Genomic DNA, 25,174 nt, shown 5'->3' with positions numbered 1-25,174 from the left:
CATCATTTCTAATTAGATAAATCGAAAAGTATGTGGAGATATATACATATTTTTACAAGCAGATAACTGGAAACTGGTATTTGCAGTTTCCCACAAATACATACATGTATTACGTGCCAATCAATAACAATAGCAAAAATCATGTTGTTGTATAAATGTTAAGAAATGATTATCATTGTGTGCAAATAAAAAAACAGAAAAGGGATGATTTGAAGTTGGGCTGCAGACGGATTTTTGGATTTGGCTGAAAAATTATACATGAAATATAATGTGCTAAGAAAACCATCTAAGTCCAACAGTGGATGATATAATACAAACAAAATAAAACGTTCGAATGTCGTGGCCGTGGAAGACCCTTTGCATAAAATATACGTTCAAATACACAGCATCCAATAAAGTGTCCATAGATTCTCTATGCTCCAGCTATTACTACTCTCTCTCACTCTCTCACTCACTCTCTCTCTCTCTCTCTCTCGTCTCTAGTGTACTCCAGTTTCTTGTGTACGCACAAACAAAAGTGTACAAAAGCGTTTCTTTTTTCACCGAAAAGAGCTCTGCTTTCTCGGTCAGATCACTTCTTATCTGGGGAGGCTTCATGTGTGTTGGGCAGTTTCCATTCACACCAATTATCACATTCAGAAAAGGGTCTCTGGTTTTGTGGTTCTTCACTCAGCTGCACTCCACATTCTGCAAATTGTTCCAAGAAAGAAGCTTGCTTTGGAAAATGGAGGACATGGGTTGTTAAAGACTTGTGCCCAAAGGTCTTTTTGTTAATCTGGGGAGTGTTCTTTCCTGGGATTTTGATCTTCTTGTGCTTTAGGTCTAAAATGGGCAGAATTTATGGGGTGCACTTAATGGTGTTACTTTTTTTGGGGATGTTTATGAGCTCGTTCTGTCAAGATGATGATTCTGATGACTTCACGGCTGTGTATATTGTCACTCTTAGAGAAGTTCCTGCTGCTCATTACGAAGCTGAGTTGAGAAGGAACAGTAATGGTATCAGACATAGCGGCGCTTCTGAGAGGTTGAACATTCACAAACACAGGTACTATTTTACTCTTCATTTTCAAAGATTTTCTTACTCTCTGAAATTACTTTGCTTTTAATTTTCTATGTTTTATTTGATCCCTTGAAGCTGGTTTTCAATTATGATCCAAGCAGTAGTATTGGTGTTTCGTTTCCTCATGTGGAGAAATCAATTTGGATACTTGCGTTGTGGGATAGTTTGGGTCTTACTTTCCCTTTACCATAGAATAACTTGAATTCTAGAGTAAATATTAGTGGTACTTTCCTTTTACACTCCTTGCATGGATCTCTCGCTCATGGGGTCCCCTGTTGCTCATTTTTCATACACTGTACAATTTGTCTCTTATGAACATGTGGAAACTTGTGGTTATTATATTGTCCCTTTTCCGCCTTCATCATACCCAACAATTGGGTAAACTCTTCAGGTATGGGGTAGTAAGGTCTCCAGCGTGCTAAAAGTTATTTATTCATGATGTTGATTGGTTTTCTTTTTCTTCCCCTCCCTTAATTATTCCCATTGCATTATTACGACCTTAAACTTAATTGATTTTAATGTTTTCTTTTTAGATATAGAAATATTTCAAGAACGGATAAGAGGTATAGCTCTTATATTGCTCGAGTTCATGATTCGCTATTGAGGAGGGTGTTGAGAGGGGAGAAATATCTGAAGCTGTACAGCTACCATTACTTGATTAGCGGATTTGCTGTGCTTGTTACCCCAGATCAGGTATAACATCAGTGAAATTCTGGTATTATATAGTAATCATTATTATGTCAAATTCCTCAATTATGGTGCTGTATAGAATTGTGATACTCCAATTATTACTTTTGAATGTTTACATTTGCTTGTATTTCTGAGTAATTTGGAACATGGCATGTCTGCGTGTTGTAGTATTTTCCTATGCCTATGTGAAAAGGTGTAATTGATCAGAAGTTCCTAATTTGGTGATATTGCTGAATTTTGGAGGTTGATAAGCTTTCCAGGAGGAGAGAAGTAGCAAATGTGGTTTTGGACTTTTCTGTTAGAACTGCAACCACCCATACTCCTCAGTTTTTGGGTTTGCCACAAGGAGCGTGGGTCCAAGGAGGCGGATATGAATCAGCTGGAGAAGGGATGGTCATTGGGTTTATTGATACTGGCATTGATCCAACTCACAGTAGTTTTGCTGACCATACATCTGAACATCCATATCCAGTTCCGGCACATTTTTCTGGCATCTGTGAGGTTACCCGGGATTTCCCATCTGGTTCCTGCAATAGGAAGCTTATTGGAGCCCGCCATTTTGCAGCATCTGCTATAACCAGAGGTGTTTTCAATTCATCACAGGACTTTGCTTCTCCATTTGATGGTGATGGCCATGGCACGTGAGTTGTCTTGCTTTCCCTGAGAGAAAGTACCCTAAGCCTTTTGTATCTGTGTTATTTTATCTCAATTTCAAGTTTGCAGCATTAGTGCTTTTATAGAAAGACACATGAAAAACACCAAATATTAAAATCAGTCTTATATGGGGACTTTTGACCTTGAGATTCGCCTAAGGACCTGCTCATCTCAAGTTTGCCCATCTCTGTTTTCTACCTGGCCAGGTAGAAAACTGATATTATTAGAGCACTGAGACATACTGATATATATATATATATATATTTTTTATTTTTTTTTATTTTTTTTTCTTTTCCCTTTTGTATTTTTTTCTGTTTCTTTCATTTGAGGTCCTGCATGCTTGACGCTGATATTCACGTTAGAGGCATCATGTGTCTCTGTGGAACTGTTATAAATTTCTATGTTTTCATTTTAATGAAATATATCTTAATTGTTAATCATCTTTCACAAATGAACTTAAATTATGCAATTTACTTCAACATGCTAAAGAAAAGTATTTTAATAAAAGTGATAACGCAATAAATTGATGAAAACTTGAAATGTTCATATGACTCTCAAGTTACAATCTGAAAGAAGCTGGTTTACTTTTATGATACTTGAAAGACAGTCTAGTACCTTTTAAAATGCTATGAGAGACAATGTAGTTATGTCTCCTTTATGTTGTTAACACCGTTTGATGGATCTCATTTTAATTTACAGGCACACTGCTTCCATTGCTGCAGGAAACCATGGAATTCCAGTGGTTGTTGCTGGGCATCATTTTGGAAATGCAAGTGGGATGGCTCCTCGTTCACAGTAATTAATCTAGATCTGAGTGTCACTTTGTCTATTGATGTGGTTTTTGTTGTTTCTGGTAGAATGCGATGCATAAAAAAGGAGCAATTTCCTAACATAAGTTTCTTTCAACTTGTGAGAAACAAAATTAACCTAAGTCTGAAATTCTTTTAATCAGTAATTCACTCAGTCCTTGAACCTGTGACAACCCTTTCCTCTTTGAATCCACCTTTCTCCAGTACATAAACAATTGGGAGTATTTATGTTTTTATGTTTTAACTACATCTCTATCTATTCCAGCATCGCTGTTTACAAGGCACTGTACAAAGGCTTTGGAGGCTTTGCTGCTGATGTTGTTGCTGCCATAGACCAGGTACATGCCTTTTGTTCTATTTCTGCAAACTATATTCTGCCAAACAGCTGAGTCTCTATTGGGGTTTCAAACCAATGAGAAAATCTGTTTTTTCCATACCTTTTATTCCATATAGATTCTTTGCCACTTTAGCATATTTAATTTTGGTGATTTATTATGCATTCCCAGGCTGCTCAGGATGGGGTTGACATAATAAGCTTATCAATCACTCCCAACAGGCGTCCTCCCGGCGTTGCAACATTTTTCAATCCCATAGACATGGCATTACTATCAGCTGTAAAGGCTGGTATATTTGTTGTCCAAGCAGCGGGCAATACCGGACCATCACCAAAGAGCATGTCTTCCTTCAGTCCATGGATATTCACTGTTGGCTCTGCCTCCCATGACAGAGTCTACAGCAACTCTATAATCCTTGGCAACAATGTCACCATTCCAGGAGTTGGACTTGCACGTAAGTTTGTCTCCTGAATTGATTGCTCTACTTCTCTTTAAATTTTTCATACAGCATCGTCTTAACAACAATTGCTGTCCTTACTCTTTACACTTAGGACTCAGAATTAACTTTTGAAGTGATACGAACTGGATCATCACTCTTAGTGAAACAAGGGCCATTATAGTTTATAAGCTGCCTTATCTACAATTGAATCTTTTCTGGTGATACATTTGGATCTGAAAGTTATGTGGGTCTTCGTATCATTATTAAAGATTCAATGACTCCAGTCCAATAACTTTTGCTAGAGAATTGTCAAAAGAGACTATGTTCACAGGAATTCCACATTGCCTAACCTTGACTGTTTCCTCTTTCCTGATTTTCTAATGTGAGAGTTCCTTTTTCCGTTGGTTGTTATGTCTATTGAATGTCTAGATGAATTTTGAGGTAGACTTGAGTTTTCAAGAACATGCTGGTTCCTTTCTCACATGAAATGTCACCGATAGGTCTGTTCCTTACATATCCATTTTTTATGGTTAGCATCTCGGTGTATGTCATTGCAACTTGCATGGGATGACTGTACTCCTGATCTTTTAGATACAGTTGATTTTTTATGCACATGCTGGTTCCCTTTCAAAGTATGACATTACTAAATCTGTTACCCTGTAGACAATCTTCTATGGCCAATATCTTGGTGCATGCCATTGCCACTTATATGTGAACCATGAACGCACCCAATTAGATTAGATAGTAATCTTGATTACTTCTGTTTCTGCTACAGCGGGAACAGAGAATGATACAATGTACACGCTGATTTCTGCCGTACATGCTTTGAACAACGGCACAACAGTGGCAGATGATATGTATGTGGGTGAATGCCAAGACTCAAGCAAGTTCAATCAGGATTTGATCCAGGGGAACCTCTTGATCTGTAGCTACTCAATCCGGTTTGTGCTTGGGATCTCCACAGTCAATCACGCCCTGGAAACAGCCAAAAACCTAAGTGCAGTTGGTGTCGTCTTCTACATGGATGCTTTTGTAATTGGTTTTCAGCTTAACCCAACTCCAATGAAAATACCTGGCATCATAATCCCATCCCCAGAGGATTCCAAGGTATGCAAATTTCTGTTTATGCATGCACATTCATTAAGTTGTTGTATATTGTTTTCTTCTTCAAAATTATAAATATCATCCCATATGATAAGGATTTGATATATACATATATACCTATATAGATACATAAGTGTTGGGTTGATTATTGCCTGAACGTATACCTATATAGATACATAAGTGTTGCTAGACTGTGAGTATGAACTTTGATTAGGTTGATTATTGCCTGTATGTGTGGTCTGGATTTAGTATGGCAAGAGAGCATTACCCAACCATTCAAAACTTTTAATCATTTGAAAGTGTTTAATCGTTTAAGGGGAAGTTGATGCCCTGACACATATTAGGGCTTATCCCTCCCTCCCTCTCTCTCAGCAGTTAATAAAGCTTTATGATATATTTGGCAGGTTTTACTCAAATACTACAATTATTCCTTGGAGAGAGATATCATGACAAAGAAAATTGTCAAATTTGGGGCACTTGCAACCATTTGTGGAGGTTTCAAAGCAAACTACAGTAGTTCTGCACCAAAGATCATGTATTACTCTGCTAGAGGACCAGATCCGGAAGACAATTTTCTTGATGATGCAGAAATAATGAAACCCAACTTGGTAGCTCCTGGAAATTCTATATGGGCTGCTTGGAGTTCGGTTGGCGCAGACTCGGTTGAATTTCAAGGTAGAAATACACTACCTGGTAATAGTGATTAAGTTCCAAGTATAACTTTTTGATATTTTTGTTCATAAATGACAGTTTTGTTTACTCTTCAAACATTATTATATAACTGCTATGTCGTATTTATCTTTCAGGTGAGAACTTTGCAATGATGTCTGGGACAAGCATGGCTGCTCCTCATATTGCTGGGCTTGCTGCACTGGTTAGGCAGAAGTTCCCCAATTTCAGTCCTTCAGCCATTGCATCTGCACTTTCCACAACAGCTTCTCTATATGACAAGAATGGTGGGCCCATAATGGCTCAACGTGCTTATGCGTTTCCAGATCAAAACCAGTCTCCAGCAACACCCTTTGACATGGGCAGTGGTTTTGTGAATGCTACAGCGGCACTGAATCCGGGATTGATTTTTGATTCCAGTAAGTTACTCTGTCTCTTCTCAGGAAGAAAGTTACTCAACCTGACCCATATGCTTGGAACTTCGCTTATTTTTGTGGAAATCTTTTACTGATTGTAACAATCATCTTATCAAATATGGAATTGTGATGCCTTCTCTGTTAGTGTGATTATGATTAAAACAAAGACTGCTAGGTGTAATTTCTATTAACCTCAATTGAAGAGGACTCTATATATGTATATATGCATATTTTCTGTTTTCTATTTGTTAACATAAAGACTCCTAGCTGTTTCTTATTTTAAGTGATTATTTTTGTGTTTGATAGTATATTTTGACTGAAAACCATGCTGTCTTCTTGCAGGTTATGACAATTATATGTCATTTCTTTGTGGCATCAATGGATCAGCTCCTGTGGTTTTGAATTACACTGGTGAGAGCTGTTGGGTTTATAATTCTACCATTGCCGGTGCTGACCTGAACTTGCCATCAATAACAATAGCAAAACTGAACCAGTCTAGAACGGTGCTCAGATCAGTGATGAACGTTGGTGGAAATGAGACTTATAGTGTTGGCTGGAGTGCTCCTTTTGGAGTTTCAGTAAAGGTGTCTCCAGCTCATTTTTACATTGCCAGTGGGGAGAAACAGGTCTTAAGTGTATTCTTCAATTCTACGGCAAACAGCACCACTGCTAGCTATGGAAGGATTGGACTATTTGGAAATCAAGGTCATGTTGTCAACATTCCTTTGTCAGTCATTGTCAAAATCACATATAATACTACTAAAACCTAAAACTTGAGGCTGGTTTGCTTTATTTATCTTAGGTTGGTTTTCGTTTTTTGCTTGCAAGATGTGATTAACCAATTTTTTCATTCATTATATTGTAAATGTAGTTAAGTCCTGTAGCATCTTTTGTGTAGATACAGTGGTAATTTTACAGAAGCATTAAAGATCTCTCTCTCTCTCTCTCTCTCTCTCTCTCTCTCTCTCTCTCTCTCTCTCTCTCATGATTTTGTATGAGTGAAAAATATGCAGCATATCAGTTAAACTTAATAACGAAGGTAAATTTCCTCTCAATTCTTTTTGTTGGACCTATGCGGAAGAGGGATGTGGATTCTTGGACATATCGTGACATAAATGAAATGTTTCGAATATAACAAAAGCTAATAACTCCGGTAAGATTAATGGCTTTGCACAAATACCATAGCCTTTTACACATGCAATGAAGCATGCATGAAGAAAACCATTGTCTTCTTGGCACGCAGGATCTGAAGGAAGTTGAGGTTTCACTCCAAAACTAATTGGCAATGGGGGGAGTAGCCTAACTCTTTATAAGCCCTTGTTAGGTTTTTTAACTTTCCAATGTGGGACTCTTTACTTTTACATTCTCACACGCCTCCGCACATGTGGCGAATTTTCAATCCTAACAAGTGGCAACACATTTTGGGTGACGTGGAGCACGTGTGGCCGTTGAGCTTTCACACGTGGGCAACCTGCTCTGATACCATGAAGGAAGTTGAGGTTCCACCCCAAAACCAATTGGCAATGGGGGGAGTAGCCCAACTCCTTATAAGCCCTTGCTAGGTTTCTTAACTTTCCAATGTGAGATTCTTTACCTTCACATTCTCACAGGATCTACGTAGTCAAACACCATAATGGCTTTCTTTTTTCTTTTTCCAGAGCAGAAATGCGTTCATTTTCAATTGGTTCGTTTGTGTATTGAGAGATGTAAAGTCATGTCACACATTTAATTGTCAGTAAGTGTTCATACGAGATTAGGCAGAGTTATGGCACTCATTTCAACCCATCTGCAGTTGCCGAATGCCGATTAGCACTTAATAAAATCCTGCCACTTTTGCCTTCAATTTCTAATGGTTCTGGTGCTTATAAATACTAAAGCTTTGAACTTCAAAACCCCATCTATCAATCTGTTTGTCATTTACCAAACTTCATTTCTTCTCCAAAGGTGACTTTCAAAATGGGTTTGGTTCAGTTTTGCATGTTGTTGAGTGTGTTGATAATGGCAGCCAATCTGGGGGCGCTTTTCGTTGAGGCACGCCAACACCCTGCAGGGATATCAAAACAGGCTCAAGAGCAAACTGGAAGAGCCACAGAAAGTGGGAATTATCTGAATGAAGGAGAGATGATGGAGCAGTTAAGCAAGGCCAAAATGGAGTTTGGTCAGATGAAGACTTTGTCACCTTTTCCTAATATTCCTGGCGTTCCAATTCCACAGATACCATTTGGGCCTCAAACTCCTGGTGTTCCAATTCCACAGATACCATTTACACCCCAAATTCCTGGTTTCCCAATTCCACAAATCCCATTTGCACCCCAAATTCCTAGTGTTCCAATTCCACAGTTACCATTTGCACCTCCATTTGGAATTCCTAAAATACCTTCAGTCCCACCACTTCCTGACTTTCCAGTCCCTCCTATCAACATTCCCAATATCCCTTTCCTTTCACCTCCTCCTGCATAAGTTTCTAAGTTAAACTATATACGCTTTATTATGTACTTTGGAAGTTTCAGCAATAAGTATGTTAAAAGTTCCTATGTATTTCCTTGTTAAGGGAACTTAATATGACGATAATTTGCTAGTAAAGTTAAATCCAACGTTACTTTTGTCCAAACTAGAATTTCAATTCAACCATTTCATATTTGCACTTGAGTTGGGGCTAGCTAGTGTGCTGCTATTTGACTATGTTAAATTTGCAATGAATTAATATTGAAAAGTATTTCCCCCATCCAATTAGCCTTGCAACTTTTGCATTATTCCTTCCAAGTACACAATTATACCTTTCAGATCAGTTGTAGCCAAGTAGTTAAAAGATAACTTTTTCTTATGTCAACTTGTAGTAATTCATATGAGTGATTGAGGAACAATGACTGAATGAAAACAGCTAAAAAGATCATGACTGTATTTGTTATTGTTACAATGGCTACCAGCAACATGATGAAAGCTAAACATCATCAATAAAAACAGACTGCTAGCTATTTGAGACAACAGCATGAGCTAAGCTAACAAAAGGGCACTTCATGGGGAGGCTTTGGCCTCATTTCTTGAAATCATAGACTCTGAATTCTTAGGAACTGGTGGTTGAGGAAGAAAAGGATTAACTGAAGGCATGGTTGGGATAAATGGGAATTTGGGTATTGGAGGAATCTTGGGAATGGTTGGAAAGCCAGGAAATGGGAGCAATGTGTTCATGTTTTCAACTGGGTTTGGAAGATCTTGGAAAAATGGCAATGTTGGCTTCATTAGGTTGCTGAAGGGTGATGAAGGGTCAGATCCCAATTGCATGGTCGTTGATGGCTTCTTTAGCTCCATCATGAGGCGAGACGCCAAGCATAAATGAAAGCTGAAAAGTAGTGGACCAAGGAAGAGCAAGTACAAGAAAGTAGTGAGATTAGAGAAGGCCATATTAAGATCAACAGAAAAAAATGTGACCGATGGTGGAAGAAAAGGTTAGTGATATTGATGGTGATTGGAGGCTGGGGCTTTTAATATAAGGGCAGAACAGAGAGAGTGAGTTGTAGTTTGGTGTGTTCATGGCTTTCATGCTACTTCTACCTTCAACCTAATACTTGAGTCATGCACAGAGTTTTGTTTTTGACTTTCACACCAGAGATAATAGGAACTGGCACTCTTGCATTGAGTTTTACTGGAGTGGGCTAGGTAGATTGCAGAGTCAATTGTGGTTTTATAACATACTTTTACAGCCGGTAATGAACCACAACAAAGCTACACCATCACAATTCATGTAAATCAAACTTGAAATCTTCTTCAACCAAGTCGCGACTAGTTGGTTCCAAATTTGGGACTTTTCAACAAGCAAAAAATGTGCTTCGCTTTGAAGTTTATAACCTTACTAGACTATTAGCCTTTTAATAATAAAGCAAATTAGAAGAAAAAAAACATCAAGCATATCAGTTGCAAAGCAGGAGTAGCGTAGACATTGCCATATTGATCATGATTGTTTGTGCAAATAATCTTATGAGAGAATATTCGCCCAAGATTCCTTCGTCTTCTCCGCCTCTCTTTCTCCCTGCAAAACAGATCGGAGTAAAAGGACCACACCCGGGAGGTGTTGGCCAAAGGCCCTCCGATGCCTAAGTTAGGTAGGGTAATTCAAGGAAAACCGGGTGGCCGGAGCCGTGTGTGGTGGCCGGAGCCTTGTGTAAGACAGAGAAAGAGAGGAGGTGACTAGGGTTTTTGAGAGATAATTTCTGCAGAGCTTTAGTAAGAATTTAGGCGTACCTCAACCATTGTGTGTGGCTATGCTTTTATAGTAGTCTCGGAGGCTAGGGTTTCAGAGGAATAATTCCGTAGATGGAAGGGAATTATTCCTCCCCTTTTTGGAATTGATTTGATTAATTAGGGATTTGATTAATTAGGGTAAATCAAATCCCTAATTGTGGTAGGTATCAAATCAAATCCTGATTCAATTAGGCAACTCCTCATTTAATTGGGAATTGGGGTAGGAATAAAATTAATTCTCGGCCCGATTAGGTAATATTCTATTTAATTGGGTAATCCCCAATTAAATTGAATAATTCCCAATTAGGTCAAATAATCCCCAAATGGAAGGAATTATTTGACATAGGGTTTTGATTTAATTAGGTTCCCACAAATGCCCCCCCAGCTTTTGCGTGGCGTGTGACGGCATGTAGGAGATGTGGATTAACCGTTGGGCCATCCAACTGCAACTGGGCTTCCTTATTTGAATTGGGCTCCTGCGTGGATGAGGCTTTTTACTCGGGCTGTCCAGCTGTAACTAGGCTGGAGGTGCGCGATCTGCTGCTGGAGTAGGTAGCAGTTTGGGTCATCTTTTTTGTGGCTAATCCAAATTGCTTCAATTCCTTCTTCTTTTTGTGCCACGAACTAGGATCAGTATGAGTCAAGGCGATCATGTGCGGAGCAAGGATGTGCTGGAGGTTAGCGGCAGATGGGAAGGGGAGTTTGGCGACGGTCCGCTCGTTCCTCTCACCTACTGCGATGGTAAGTCGCATCCTTCTGATCTGCTACTGTTGCCATGGAATTCTTTGCTGTGTCTAACTAACTTTTGTCTCATGCTTGCAGATGATGCCATCCGAAAAAAGCTCGTTCTCGACCCGGACATGACGAAGGTTCGACAAGCTTTGAGCATCCCCGCCAAGTTTCGTGAATGGCGCTGGCTGCTGAGCGAACATCGGAAGGAAGTCGGTGGCCTGCCCTCTGCTGAAGATATTGAAAGGCGGAAGTCGAGCTGCTTAGAGCTAAGTGACTTGCCAGTTATGCGGGAGGAGTCATCGACTGAGTCCCCCGATGGTGGGAAAGCGTGCAGTAGCTCTGCTCGAGATGAAGCTGCAGTTTCACGATCAGTGGATACGTCTCCACAGCGAAGGCAACCGAGATCTTCTCTTGCCACGAACAAGTCTTCTACAAGGGAGGCCTCGCCTCCTCAAAAGGCCCATATGGGAGTTGCTCATGCCTCGTCTGCATGGAACAAACGCTTCGTCAGCACGAACAGCAAGAAGGCTAACGACATGCAAGAGGTTCGGGAAGTTCTGCTCAAGACTTTGCCCGTACTGCCTAAGACCCGTGATCTGCCATGCAAGGAAGCCGCTGGGAAGCAAGGTTTGGGTCGTCCGTGCCAATCTGGGAATCAAGCTGAGAGGACTGTACCTCTGCCTAGCAACCACGACTCATCTGTGGGGCCACGAACAGTCAAGCGCAGGGCTGACTCAATGTTGCAAGTTGCAGCCAAAAGAGCTAAAGAGTCGTCTGCTCAAGCGAAGAGTCCTCCAATTGCACGAACTGCCGGTCCGGGAACTGGTGATAGCTCTGCTGGGGGCGAGCCCGTGTCTGATCTGCTGAAAACAGGCTTTCTGTCAAGTCCATCTGCTTGTGCTAAGCTAGTTGATCAATTGTATCGAGCTGGTGACATTTGTGCTTTCTCGAGCCTTCCCTTGGATAAGCAAGAAGAAGCTGCCATGTATCACCTTCAAAAAGGAATGGTTTTTGCTGTTGGGGCCATGCGGAACTCGCGTGATGTTGCCCCCTCTTCTGCCCTGCTCGACGAGCTGGTGAAGAAGAATGCCGACCTGACTGACAAGCTCTCGAACGAGCGGATTCGCCACGATGCGAGGATTTCCGAGATGAAGGAGAGTATGTCCGTGCTCAAAAGTTCTGTTGGCCAAAAGGATGGTGAACTCAAGTCTCTTATGGCTGCCCTGCTCGAACGCAAGGAAGCCTACTTCTGCCTCGAACGTAAGCATGCTACTTTGGCCCAGGATCGTGACAAACTGCTGGTCAAGTTTGATACCCATGTGGAAGCCACGGAGGCATCCAAGAAAGAGATGGCTGCTAATGCGTACAAGCTGGGATACCTGGATTGCCAGAATGGTGCTTCTCCTTGCTGCCCTCTCGAAGATGATGACGGTGAGCAGTCTGGTCTTGACCTACCCCCCGCTCAGAGTGAGCAAGTGGATGTTGTGGATGCAGAAGCAGTTGAAGAGCAGATAGCAGATGAAGCTGCAATTGAGGAAGACAAACGTCAAGGTGGGTCAGCTGATGAGGCTAAGGCGGATGCGAAGGAGCAGGCAGCCGAGGCGGTTAAGCAAGTTGTGCCGGTTGGGCAGAATGAGGCTGTTGCCAGTGCAGTTGAGGATGTGATCGGCTAAGGGTCACCTGCTGAAGTTCCCTAGTAGTTGTAGTTCATTTTTGCTATTTTTGAACTTTGTTATTTTCTTTCAATAAGTGGTCTTTGGTTGACCATCTTACTTCTTGTTGAACTTGGCTGATTGGCCGCTTTGTTATGGAATTTTCAGTTGCCTTTCGAACTTCAATTCTCATTGTATCTTGTAAGTGTGTGTCCGGAGACATAGCACTTGAAAGAGACTCCATTGAATTTGTACTTGTGAAGTAGCTTGCCTACAATGGAGATAAGGCTCGTCGCCTATGTGTGTATGTCGGGGACATAACGCTTGAAAAAGACTCCATTGAGTTTGTGCTCCGGGGAGCAGCTTGTCTGCAATGGAGGTAAGGCTTGTCGCCTGTATGCGTATGTCGGGGACATAGCGCTTGAAAAAGACTCCATTGAGTTTGTGCTCCGGGGAGCAGCTTGTCTGGAATGGAGGTAAGGCTTGTCGCCTGTATGCGTATGTCGGGGACATAGCGCTTGAAAAAGACTTCATTGAGTTTGTGCTCCGGGGATCAGCTTGTTCGCAATGGAGGTAAGGCTTGTCGCCTGCTAGGAGTCGAGCTGGTAAGCGAAGAGCTTCACGGATAGTATCTCCGAAGGTGGTGGGCATTCCATTGTCTTGGAATTTCCTTCCCTTCTAGAGTGTCGAGGGTGTAGCTTCCTCTGCCCCCAGATCGGCTGATCATGTAGAGGCCTTCCCAATTTGGCTTCATCTTCTTTGACCCTTGCCTCGATGATGTGATGAAAGTTTTTCTGAGCACAAGGTCTCCAGGGCGAAACTGTCTGATCTTGGCCTTCTTATTGTAGTAGGATGTCAACTGCTGCTGGTAGGCGGCAACTCGAACAATGGCCTTTTCTCGTTCTTCTTCGAGCAGGTCAAGGTTGATTCTCATCTGCCTGCAGTTTTGGTCAAGACTGCCCACCTCAATGCTCATAGAAGGGACTGTGAGGTGTGGGGGAATGATTGCCTCCGTCCCATAGGGCAAGGAAAACGGTGTCTCTCCGGTCGATCTCCTTTTGGTTATGCGATAAGCCCATAGAACTTCTGGCAGCTCGTCAACCCATTTTCCTTCTGCGCCTTCCAGTCTTTTCTTTAGGCAGTCCAGCACGATCTTGTTGGATGCCTCTGCTTGGCCATTGCCTTGCGGGTATCTGGGGGTTGACAGGTGTTGCTTGATGTCATACTTCGCAAGGAATGCAGTGATCTGCCTGCCCACGAACTGCGTACCATTGTCGGTAACTATCGATTGCGGGCAACCGAATCTGCAAATGATGTTCTTCCAGATGAATCGTTCAACGTCAGCTTCCTTGGTAGAAGATAAAGCCTCGGCCTCGATCCATTTAGTGAAGTAATCAGTGGCAACGATCATCATCTCCTTATTGGCAGGTGCTGTCGGCATAGGTCCCACCAAGTCAATGGCCCACTGCATGAACGGCCATGGACTGTTCTGTGGATGGTATTCCTCAGCTGGCAAGCCAGGGATTGGCTTTTATCGTTGGCATCGATCACATCTTCGAGCATACTCCGTAGAGTCTTTGCGCATGGTAGGCCAGAAATAGCCAATGCTAAGAGCCTTCTGAGCAAGCGACCTGCCTCCAGCGTGATTTCCACACTCGTCGTCGTGTATTTTACAGAGAACCTCGAGCGTTTGCGGGTACTTGATGCAAGTGAGATGAGGCCCGTAGTATGATCTACGGATAAGCGTGTCGCCTTTCATGTAATATCTTGCAGCCTTCTGCTTGATTTTCCTGGCCTCGGACTTGTCATCGGGCAAGTTTTCATTCACTAGGTAGTCAATTATGGGTTCTTGCCAGCTAGGATCCTCGTCGATCTGCATTAGGTCCAGTCGTTCTGCCTCTTCTATGCTAGGCTGGTCAAGGTGCTCGACTGGGATGGAGCGTCTGAACTGGGTATCCAGTGTTGATCCTAAGCTTGCCAGTGCATCCGCGTGCGTGTTCTCTGCTCGGGGCACCTGCTGGATGGTGAAGGTGGGAAACGCCTTCCAACAGCTCTTGGACTTTGTCAAGGTACAAGATCATCCTTGGGTGTTTTGCCATGTACTCTCCTGAGGCTTGACTTGTAATCAGCTGGGAATCCGAATAGATGGCCAGCTTCTTAATTGATAGCTCCTTTGCCAAGTGCAAGCCAGCGAGCAATGCCTCGTACTCTGCCTCGTTATTTGAAGCCGGGAAGCCAAGTGTGATAGCTTGCTCTAACAGGGTTCCATCAGGGGTGACAATGACGACGCCTGCTCCAGCTCCTTTCTGGTTTGACGCTCCATCTACGCGTAGCTGCCACATGTCTCTGGGTTGGTCAGGTTCCGCGGAGGTCTTGTTTGCTCTCGAACTTTCCTTCTTTTTGCTGACCAGCTTCTCTTCTTCGGTTGATGGTGTGAACTCTGCAACAAAGTCTGTTAAGGCTTGGGCTTTTATCGCAGTCTTTGGCCGGTAGAGGAGGTCGTATTGGCTTAGCTCTATTGCCCACTTCATGAGCCGCTGAGAAGCATAAGGGCTGTGGAGGATTGATCTCAAAGGAAAGTCAGTCATAACGACGACTCGGTGAGCTTGGTAATAAGGTCGCAGCTTTCTCGTAGAAACGACAAGGGCCAAAATGAGCTTCTCCAATTTTGGGTAGCGAGTCTCTGCATCGAGGAGAGCTTTTGACGTATAGAATATCGGATGTTGGGCCCCAAGTTCTTCTCGGATGAGAGCAGAGCTGACGGTCGAGTTGGACACTGCCAGGTACACGAACAAGTCTTCACCAGGAACTGGCTTCGAGAGCAGGGGAGGTGAAGTAAGGTAGGTCTTTAGACTCTGGAAAGCTACTTCGCACTCCTCGTCCCACTTGTCTTTTTGCCCTTTCTTCAAAGCTTTGAAGAATGGTCTGCACTTGTCGGTAGACTTCGAGAGGAATCGGTTGAGGGCTGCTGCTCTGCCCGTCAGACTTTGTATTTCCTTCACTGTGGAAGGTGACTTCATCTCGAGAATAGCTTTAATTTGGCGTGGATGTGCCTCTATACCTCGTTGTGTGACTAAGTATCCCAAGAATCTGCCAGATGATACACCGAACGTGCATTTACTTGGATTCAGCTTCATGCGGTATTGGCGGAGCAAGCTGAATGCCTCGGCGAGGTTTTTGAGGTGGTCTCCACGCTTGGGGGCTTTGACCAGCATATCATCCACGTAGACTTCCATGGTTCTACCGATCTGCTCCTTGAAAATCTTATTCACGAGCCTTTGATAGGTTGCTCCAGCGTTCTTCAACCCAAAGGGCATGACCTTGTAGCAGTAGGTCCCTCTCTCGATGATGAAAGAGGTCTTCGCCTTGTCATCGTCGTACATCATAATTTGATTATAGCCAGAGTATGCATCCATGAAGCTGAGCAGCTGGTTGCCGGAAGTCGAATCCACGAACTGGTCGATCCTTGGCAATGGGAAGTTGTCTTTAGGGCATGCTTTGTTGAGGTCGGTGTAATCGACGCACACCCTTCATTTGCCCTTTTCTTGTTTTGCCACCAGAACAACGTTGGCCAGCCATTCTGAGTAGGAGACCTCTTCAATAAATCCAGCGGCTAGAAGCTTGTCAATCTCGGCTTCAATGATCGCGACTCGCTCGGGAGCGAAGTTACGTCTCTTCTGCACCACGGGCTTGCTGGCAGGGTTGACATGGAGGCGGTGGCAGATGATGTTTGGGTCGATGCCGGGCATGTCAGATGGTGACCACGCGAACATGTCTTTGTTGTTTTGGAGGAAGGTGGTAAGCTCCACCTTCTCGTCTGGGCTTAGGCGCGAGCCGATCCGCGCTTTCTTGTCTGGCTGGTTAGGATCGAGGGGTACCAACTCAACGTCTTCCTCAGGCTTCCAACCTTCTTTAAGGGAGCCTTCCGGGCGAATTCCCTCCTCTCGATCCTTCTTGTTTGGATTCTGGCGCGAGCCGATCTGCGCTTCTTTGTCTGGCTGGCCAAGATCAGGGGGTACTAACTCAACGTCATCCTCAGACTTCCAACCCTTTTCAGGGGAGTCTTCCGGGCGGATTCCCTCGCCTTGATCCTGGCTCATTAATTGCTATTGTGGGGTAATAGCTCCCTTCTCGTTCGAGCTTGCTTGTCCGCTGGGAGAGCTTCGTCCCTCGTTGGCAGCTTGCATTACTGGGGTGAACTGCATCTGCTTGCTCTTCTTGAGTCCGTGAGCTGTGCATCTTCTTGCCATGGCTTGGTCACTATTGATCTGCCCGATTCTGCCTCCTGGGATGGGGTAGCGAATCTTCTGGTGTAGAGCAAATGTGATAGCCTCGATCTTGCTGATCCACGGTCGGCCCAGGATTCCGTTGTACGGGGAGATCTCGTCGATGACCATGAAGGTTTGCGAGCAGACTACTGGGGGTGAGTGGACGTCAAGGTCGATTAGTCCAACAGTGATTGATGTGGCCCCATTGAAGCCAATGAGCGACCTTGCAAGCTTGCTAATCTTGGGCTCCAATCCCATCTGTTGGATGACAGATAGTTGCAGGATGTTGGCTGCGCTGCCCTCATCCACATGAACTCGCTCGATCACAGCTTGTTCAATCTGAATGCAGATGACTAGGGCGTCATTATGCGGCAGGTCAAGCCCGATCAAGTCTTTCTTTTGGAAACCAATGATGGGTGTATCCACGATAACGGGTACTCCTGTTGTGACTTGGGAGACATAAGTCGCCTGCGCGATCTTCCTCTTGCGCTCCCTAGTGGTCAACCCGGACTCCTAAGAGTCAGCTAGAATGGTGTTGATTCGAATGACCTTTTGGGGAGGTTCCTTGGCAGCCGCATCACGATCCTCGATCTGTTGGATGGCCTTCTTTGCGACGAATTCTGTGCAATGACCTTCTATGACCAGCTCCTCCAGATGCCTTTTCCAGGCATTGCAATTGTTGGTGTAATGACCGTGCTCCCCGTGGAATGCGCAGTATTTACTGGTGTTCCTCTTAGAGGGGTCTCCTTTCATGGGTGGCGGTCTCCTCACCCAAGGCTTGTCCTTCACTTGAGCCAGGATCTGATGAATTGGGATAGCGAACTCAGTGAAGGTCTCAATTTCTGAGCTTCCCTCTCGGGGCCGCGATCTGCGCTTATCTCGGGCTTTTTGCTCGAACTGATTGCTCTTTTGGCTTGCCTGCTTCGTCGGGTGATCAACTTGCTTGCTGGCTTTCTTTGCGGCGATTCGATCATCGTCCCAAAGTGCGTAGCGTTCTGCCGTCGCGAACACTTCTGCCAAGGTTTGACTTGGTGTTATGGCCAGTTCTCGGTATAGCTCGTGCTCCGTTGGCAAGCCCTTCTTGAAAGCTGAGGATGCAACTTGGTCATTGCATCCTATGATGTTAGCCTTTTCAGCCTTAAACCGTCTCAGGTAGTCTCGTAGAGACTCGTCTGGCTTCTTGCGCAGGTTGAACAGATGGTCTGCATGCTTTCTGACCGTCTTGTAGGAGGTGTACTCCTTTGTGAAGATGAAGGCCAACTCCTTGAAGTTTCCTATCGACGTGGACGGTAGAGTGTGGAACCAGTCTTGAGCTGCTCTTCGCAGGGTCATCACGAACACTTTGCACATCAGGGCATCATCTACCTTGTACAGGATCATGGCGCTCTTGAAGTGCCTCAAATGGCTCTCAGGGTCAGAGTTCCCCTTGAATGGAGTGATGGATGGCGTTGTGAACCGCTTCGGTGGAGGAGCTCGTTCCACTTTGTCGGTAAAGGGCGAGCAGTCAACTCGATCAATTTCCTTATGCAGGGCCTCCTCCGCGCTTCCTTTAAGTTGGAGAGCTTGGAGTCGGTCATTTACTAGCTTCTCGACGTCCTCTGCTCGCAGGACTGGAGTCTCGGGCCGGCGTCTTCGGTGCCTCGAGCGCGACCGGCTAACTTCTTCCTCGGTTCCCAAGGGTCTATCCCCTTGGGTGTTCTGCCCGTGGGGCAGATTAGAAGATTGAGCTTGGGAGGATTCCTCTACATCTTGTCGCCATGTGTTGGTCCTCGAGCAGGTTGGTGGGCGTCGATCATCATCTTCTACCCGCAAGGAGGGTCGCTCAGGTCGACGTCTTTGGTGTCTCGAGCGTGACTGGCTAACTCCTTCCTCGGTTCCCAAGGGTCGATCCCCTTGGGTGCCCTGCCCGTGGGGCAGATTAGGAGATTGGGCTTGGAATGATCCCTCTACAGCTTGCCGTCGCGTGTTGGCCCTCGAGCGGGTTGGTGGGCGTCGGTCGTTGCGTTCATCACGCGACTGCTCACGAACTCAAGCTCTTTGTGGGCCCAAGCGGGCGTGGACATTGGATTGTGGGCCTAAGCGGGCGTGGACATTAGTCTGTGGGCCTAGCCTCTCGAGCACATTGGTCCTTGGTTCTAGCCCCGAACGGCTCAGAGTACGGCTCGCGGCTGTCTGCGTCTCATCTACTCGATCTCGATCTCGATCTCTCCTCTGCCGGTTTGCCCTTGTCTGACCAGCTTAGGACCTCTCGAACTGCTCGCCGACATGCTGGTGTGCCCTCATCTCCTCGTCACGGGGTCCAAGGTTAGGGCCTTGATTCAAGTTGATCTGCCTGAGTAGCTGGCCAATCAGGTTGTTCTGATCATCGACCTTCTGTGTGAGTTGATCGACCCGTGAGTTAAGGTCCACCTGACTGCGCGGGTCAAGTAGAGTGCTGTGCATCGGGCCCAACGACAAATGGGCTAGGGCTCCATTAGATGCGTACACAGGTGCATATGTCGAGTGTGATCGCAAAGGAGGGAGAGAATGGATCTGCTCCAAGACTGGGATGACGTCGGAGTAGCCATGGGGCTGAGCAGCAAATCCGGTAGTTGAGTGGTGTGGCTGCTGCTGTGATCCGACGGCAGGACAGCGAGGCAGAGTAGCTCCGGTAATCGGCACTGGCAACTGCAAGGCTGTGGAGGTCCCAGGGTCTTGTGGCGGCTGTTCTGCAATTCCAGCAGCTGAAGGCGGCTGCAAAGCACTAGAGGACGACTGCAAGGTGTTGGCAGCCACGATTCCGTGCGGTTGCATTGAGGTTTCCACCACGAAACCATGAGATGGGCCCATCGTGGTGGCGTTACTCTTCGTACGTCTTGTATCAACCATGGTTGTTTGAAAAAATGTGTGAAAGATGGATTTGGAGCACGCTTTGAATATATCTCGTGCTCTCAATGAAAGCACCAATTTATTTGTGCAAATAATCTCACGGGAGAATATTCGCCCAAGATTCCTTCGTCTTCTCCGCCTCTCTTTCTCCCTGCAAAACAGATCGGAGTAAAAGGACCACACCCGAGGGGTGTTGGCCAAAGGCCCTCCGATGCCTAAGTTAGGTAAGGTAATTCAAGGAAAACCGGGTGGCCGGAGCCGTGTGTGGTGGCCGGAGCCTTGTGTAAGACAGAGAAAGAGAGGAGGTGGCTAGGGTTTTTGAGAGATAATTTCTGCAGAGCTTTAGTAAGAATTTAGGCGTACCTCAACCATTGTGTGTGGCTATGCTTTTATAGTAGTCTCGGAGGCTAGGGTTTCAGAGGAATAATTCCGTAGATGGAAGGGAATTATTCCTCCCCTTTTTGGAATTGATTTGATTAATTAGGGTAAATCAAATCCCTAATTGTGGTAGGTATCAAATCAAATCCTGATTCAATTAGGCAACTCCTCATTTAATTGGGAATTGGGGTAGGAATAAAATTAATTCTCGACCCGATTAGGTAATATTCTATTTAATTGAGTAATCCCCAATTAAATTGAATAATTCCCAATTAGGTCAAATAATCCCCAAATGGAAGGAATTATTTGACATAGGTTTTTGATTTAATTAGGTTCCCACAATGATGAATGTCCTAAAAAACCACTAAAAGCTAAATGTTTGAAAACATAAATAACCCTATATCATAAACAAAAATTGAAGACAATAGCATGCAGCCTAAAAATCTCAACATGTTTGCAGTTTAAATTAGGGGTGAATTTGAAGTTAGATAAGCTCCACTAAAAAAAGAATTGTTGATAAAAGGCAAAATACATTTCAAATAATTAATCTCTATCCTATACATTACAAAATACTCACAAATTCTTATTCAGAATTTTTTTAAAAAAAAAATAGGATCTTTCTTTAAATTAAAAATAAAATAAAATAATTTCTTTGCATGTTTTTTAAGCTTGAAAAGGTAAAAAGATAAAATAAATAAAAGTAAAATTGTAAAGTAAAAATATAAACGGAGGCAGATTGGCTATTGCAGCGAGCTTAAAGGAAACGAAGGCCTAAAACAGCCCAAAAGGCCAATCAAACTGCGCTGTAAAACTAGAAGAGAAGAAAGCTTACACCCAAAGTTCAGCCATGGCGGGTTCCGATCCAAACAAGTTGATGGCCAAAGCCGATAAATTGTCAGTATCTCTTTTCACATCCAATCATTTATTTATAAACATATATGGTATTATTATGAAAGTCTATGCATTTGATTCAGTTTAGAAGATCCAAAGTTTGTCAGTTAATTCTTAACACATAGAAACATTTTCCAATGATTTCGATTAGTTATGGTAGTAATTGATTGGTAGAATGAAAAAGAGCATTCATTTTCTTCAATTTTTGTTTTCTGGGTCAGTGTGAAATTGGATGAAGTTGTATAAATTTTGAATCTTTCAGTAATCTGCATATGAAGTTGGTATACTAACTCTAGAAGAGCATACTAAGAATTGAGTGATGAATAAATTATGGAATTCTGTAACCGACATTTTGATTTTGCTTAAGCTTTGTTTGTTTGTTCATTGGGAAGAGAAGAAGAAGTCAAGCTTTGTCTTTTCTTTTTGAAAGTAATAAAATTTGATTACTTTCCTCTTCTGAATTACTGAATGCCTTTAATTTCTGTTATCTTAGAACGAGGCTCAGTCTTACAAGGTGGAGTGCAGATTGGAAAAGCGCTACTCTTCTGTATGAACAAGCTGGTATGTATGTTCTGTGCAACTGTAAGCCTTAATTACAATGGTTGATGGGGATTTCGGCCTAAAATCTGGTTTTGTTGTAGCTAATGGGTTTAGGATTGCCAAGGATTATGAGAAAGCAAAGGAAGCATTGGAAAAAGCATCAAAAGGACAAGAATTGATCTCTTCGTATCCTCATTCTCTTTTTCTAGTATGTTCTGTCCTTCAGGCGTTGTCTAATTTTGTCTGATGATCTCGATAACTGCACTCTTGCTATATCCTTTACAACCAACTCAGACCCTGGGATGCTGCAAAGCATATGGAGTCAGCTGCTGCTTTAGCAAAGGAGTTGGGAAAATGGAATGAAGTTGCTGATTTCTATAGAAGGGCATCTGAATTGTACGTTGTGTGTGGGAGATCACAACCTGCATCAGATGCTCTTGCGAAAGGGGCCCGGTAAGCACAGGGTTCACCCTATTGCTTTTTGCAGCTACGAATCTTTTTTTTTCCTTCTTAAAAGTTGCAATGTTTGGTGAAACTCTCTTGGCATTCACATGATCAAAATTCTTGTCAGTTCCCAGGGCTCCCATGAAAAATACATTCCTGTTTGGGTTAATAAATTCACCCATATTTGCAGTAAGCAATATAAAGTGTTTCATGTGAAGAATTTCATAAAATTCTACCCATTATTTTCAACGGCTCAATCTAAACGATGGTTTTTAATCTTCAAATGTTATGAAATATTCAAAAGTATTAATTTACCTGCAATTAATTGAATTGGTCATCCACATGCATGGAGTTGGGCAAATGGAATGAAGTTGCTAATTATTAAACTGTTAACCATAATTTACCTGCAATTAGCTTTGTTGTCTTATTTTTCTCATAAAAGAGTTTACAATTTTGTTTTACGAAACTACACACACATGTAGAGGACGTTACCTGAACTTTTCTTTGCTAGTAAAAATTTTGATCAGTTGAGAGTTTCCAGTGTGAAATGAAACTGTTTCTCTTCTTTTCTTTTCCTCTTTCCATATGTTGTTTTTTTTAGTTGCTATTTTAGTCTGTATATGCTTGAGGTGGGATTACAGCTTTAGAGAATATTTGAAATGCTAACCTTTTGAAATGATAACCTTATTACAGAGCTCTGGAAGATTCTGTTCCTGATGAAGCTATTCAACTTTACACTGATGCTTGTGTTCTTCTTGAAGATGATGACAAGGATCAAATGGCCTTTGATCTATATCGTGCTGCCACTAGTGTTTATATAAAACTTGAGAAGTAAGATCCCAAAATGCATCCCATATGTTATTTAAATTATGGCAATTTATCATTTTAGTTATTGGGAGGATGATGCAAATTATGATTATTATCCATTTAGTGGATTGAGAGGATGAAATACATTATTTAGGCAAACAGATCTGATTGTGTAGAATCCAGTTGTAGCTGTTTTCTGGCAGCATTTATAATCAGGCAATTAACTGTTATTCCTTATGGCTTAATTGAGGCTAATGTTTTGGAATGGGTTGAGGTTTAAAATCTATTAGAAAAGAGTAGTGATTTGCTGTTTGAAAATGGTCATTTTTTTTCCCCAGTAAATACTAAATTGTGTGCCTTTGAGTGGCTTTTCGCTATATGTTTAATCATACCCTTCGAGCGGTTCTTACAGGTACACAGATGCTGCTGCTTTTCTGTTGAGATGGGGCTTAGCAGCTGATAAGTGTAATGCTACCAATAGCCAATGCAAGGTGTGAAAGGATTTCTTGTTGGATGTATTTAATGAGATATATTATCCTGGACTAGTGTAGAGGTATTGGTATTTGATATGAAGACAACATTGAAATGGTTTCCTTGTTGAAGTGCCTGTGCTACATGAGGTACTAAGCATGAAAATTCACTCTATATTTTTTTCTCTTTTTGAGCAAGAGCATCTTCAAACAAAGAACTTACAACTAGTATTATGTATTTTCTATCCCTTCCCCTTTCATTTCCCTGTGGCTGCATTAGATAAGGAGGCCTAGTTTTGGTTGCATCTGTAGTAATTAGCATTTCTCCTCTCATGAAAACTTATAATTAGTCATCTTGTATTCTTGTATCCTTGTTTTACAGAAACTCTCATCCTTGTGGCCCTTTTACATATTCCCCGAGTCCAGACTATTCCACTGTGAAAAGTAATTTTGTCACACTCCTTCATTTTAGTGTGCAAGTACATGTAAAACTTTGTTTGTTTGATTACTCTTGTAATGAATCTGTGCTTTTGTTTGTGTGCAACTAATCTTAAGTTCTTAACTAGCATCTGCATTTGGAAACATCTTTTGGTGTCCATCTTGCTTTTGTGCATTACTCACTCTTTTTAATCACTTTATGTTTCATGTTTAAGAGAAGTAATTTTACAACCATTGTTGATACAGGCATATCTTAGTGCAATAATTGTTTACCTCTATGTTCATGACATCAAACAAGCAGAAAAATGCTACAATGATTGCTCCCAGTAAGTAAAACTATTGAATTCTTCTGATTTTCCAAATTTGGAGGGGGCTACTGCAACTCTGTTTGTAACTCACCTAATATTGGCCTTTTGCTTTTGGTTCTGTATAGGGTTGACACCTTTTCGAGAAGTGATCAATGCCGTTTTGCAAGTAAACTTTTTTCTGCTTACACAGAAGGTGACGTTGAAGAAATTAAACGGCTTTCTCAGTCAAGCACGGTTAATAATCTTGATCACATGGTATTATATATTTTGTTTGCCTCCTTTGTTTATTTGAATTTGTATTAACCTAGGTATGATTAAAAGATATAGGCATGTTATCAGTTAAATCTGTCTTTTATATACAATGGAGCTTGGGCATGATTTTGCTTTTCGGATTATTGAATGCTTAAATAGATTAAATCTTAAGATACTGAAATTATTATCTGGCTTTGTCTCATGAATTTGGCATGACATAACATATTGAAAAACTCAGGAGACAAGTTGACGCTGTTGCTTGATTAACCCTAAAATATTGGACTGAAATATAAATATCTTGGATTTTTTTATTCTGCCCTGTTTGACCATGCCATATCATAAACTAAAATGGGTGCAGGTCATCAGGCTCGCCAGGAAACTGCCCACAGGTGATGTGAGTGCACTGAAGACACATGCTTCCGACGAGCAAGAACCACTGGACGAAGATGACCTTACATAGATTGCCCCATATACCTTATAATGTGTTGATTTTGGTACATTAATATACAATGAAAGAGAGCTTGTTTTGTAAACATGTAAAAACAACACTCATCACTCTTTGGAACACTTTGTAATCTCAGTTCTTGATCTTTGCATTTCATGCTCCAAAATATTTTGGATGATAAAAAACAGAACCAGAATATTATAGGATCTTCCAATTGATCCAGAGATTGAATCCCTATGCCCCAAATATAGTTCAAATTATGATGA

At 42.7% G+C, this 25,174-nt stretch overlaps 3 protein-coding genes across 4 annotated transcripts; all 3 read left to right on the top strand.

Moving 5' to 3' along the window:
• On the top strand, positions 314-7,115 carry LOC18781429 (subtilisin-like protease SBT2.2). Of its 2 annotated transcripts, none has more exons than XM_020562144.1 (10): positions 314-1,045; positions 1,594-1,753; positions 1,994-2,391; positions 3,104-3,199; positions 3,479-3,551; positions 3,720-4,002; positions 4,763-5,094; positions 5,496-5,784; positions 5,898-6,179; positions 6,519-7,115. In XM_020562144.1, the coding sequence occupies exons 1-10, from the start codon at positions 828-830 to the stop codon at positions 6,944-6,946; spliced, it is 2,559 nt and encodes an 852-aa protein (XP_020417733.1). In that variant the 5' UTR covers positions 314-827; the 3' UTR covers positions 6,947-7,115. The 2 variants fall into 2 exon arrangements, with proteins under 2 accessions (XP_020417733.1, XP_007211343.1); XM_007211281.2 differs by having other exon boundaries at positions 318-1,045; positions 5,496-5,766.
• Positions 8,048-8,765, top strand: LOC18778503 (vegetative cell wall protein gp1). Its single transcript, XM_007214640.2, has one exon. It carries the CDS (start codon positions 8,133-8,135, stop codon positions 8,634-8,636), a length of 504 nt encoding a protein of 167 aa, XP_007214702.2. The 5' UTR covers positions 8,048-8,132; the 3' UTR covers positions 8,637-8,765.
• LOC18778962 (gamma-soluble NSF attachment protein) lies at positions 21,067-25,132 on the top strand. Its single transcript, XM_007211655.2, has 9 exons — positions 21,067-21,207; positions 21,698-21,765; positions 21,846-21,930; positions 22,039-22,197; positions 22,882-23,019; positions 23,408-23,486; positions 24,150-24,229; positions 24,337-24,466; positions 24,822-25,132. Exons 1-9 carry the CDS (start codon positions 21,161-21,163, stop codon positions 24,921-24,923), a joined length of 888 nt encoding a protein of 295 aa, XP_007211717.1. The 5' UTR covers positions 21,067-21,160; the 3' UTR covers positions 24,924-25,132.

Source organism: Prunus persica, chromosome G4 (assembly GCF_000346465.2).
Source record: "Prunus persica cultivar Lovell chromosome G4, Prunus_persica_NCBIv2, whole genome shotgun sequence".
Taxonomy (NCBI): domain Eukaryota; kingdom Viridiplantae; phylum Streptophyta; class Magnoliopsida; order Rosales; family Rosaceae; genus Prunus; species Prunus persica.
The sequence above is the reverse complement of the archived record's forward strand: the minus strand, read 5'-3'. Positions and strand labels throughout refer to the sequence as shown.

Excerpts from the sequence above, each read along its gene's own strand:
- LOC18778962 (XM_007211655.2), top strand. The coding sequence starts at position 21,161 with ATGGCGGGTTCCGATCCAAACAAGTTGATGGCCAAAGCCGATAAATT. Across the intron at positions 21,208-21,697 it reads ATGGCCAAAGCCGATAAATT|AACGAGGCTCAGTCTTACAA; the intron begins GTCAGTATCTCT and ends CTGTTATCTTAG. Across the intron at positions 23,020-23,407 it reads GTTTATATAAAACTTGAGAA|GTACACAGATGCTGCTGCTT; the intron begins GTAAGATCCCAA and ends CGGTTCTTACAG.
- LOC18781429 (XM_020562144.1), top strand. The coding sequence starts at position 828 with ATGGGCAGAATTTATGGGGTGCACTTAATGGTGTTACTTTTTTTGGGG. Across the intron at positions 3,552-3,719 it reads TTGTTGCTGCCATAGACCAG|GCTGCTCAGGATGGGGTTGA; the intron begins GTACATGCCTTT and ends ATGCATTCCCAG. Across the intron at positions 6,180-6,518 it reads GGGATTGATTTTTGATTCCA|GTTATGACAATTATATGTCA; the intron begins GTAAGTTACTCT and ends GTCTTCTTGCAG.
- LOC18778503 (XM_007214640.2), top strand. The coding sequence starts at position 8,133 with ATGGGTTTGGTTCAGTTTTGCATGTTGTTGAGTGTGTTGATAATGGCA.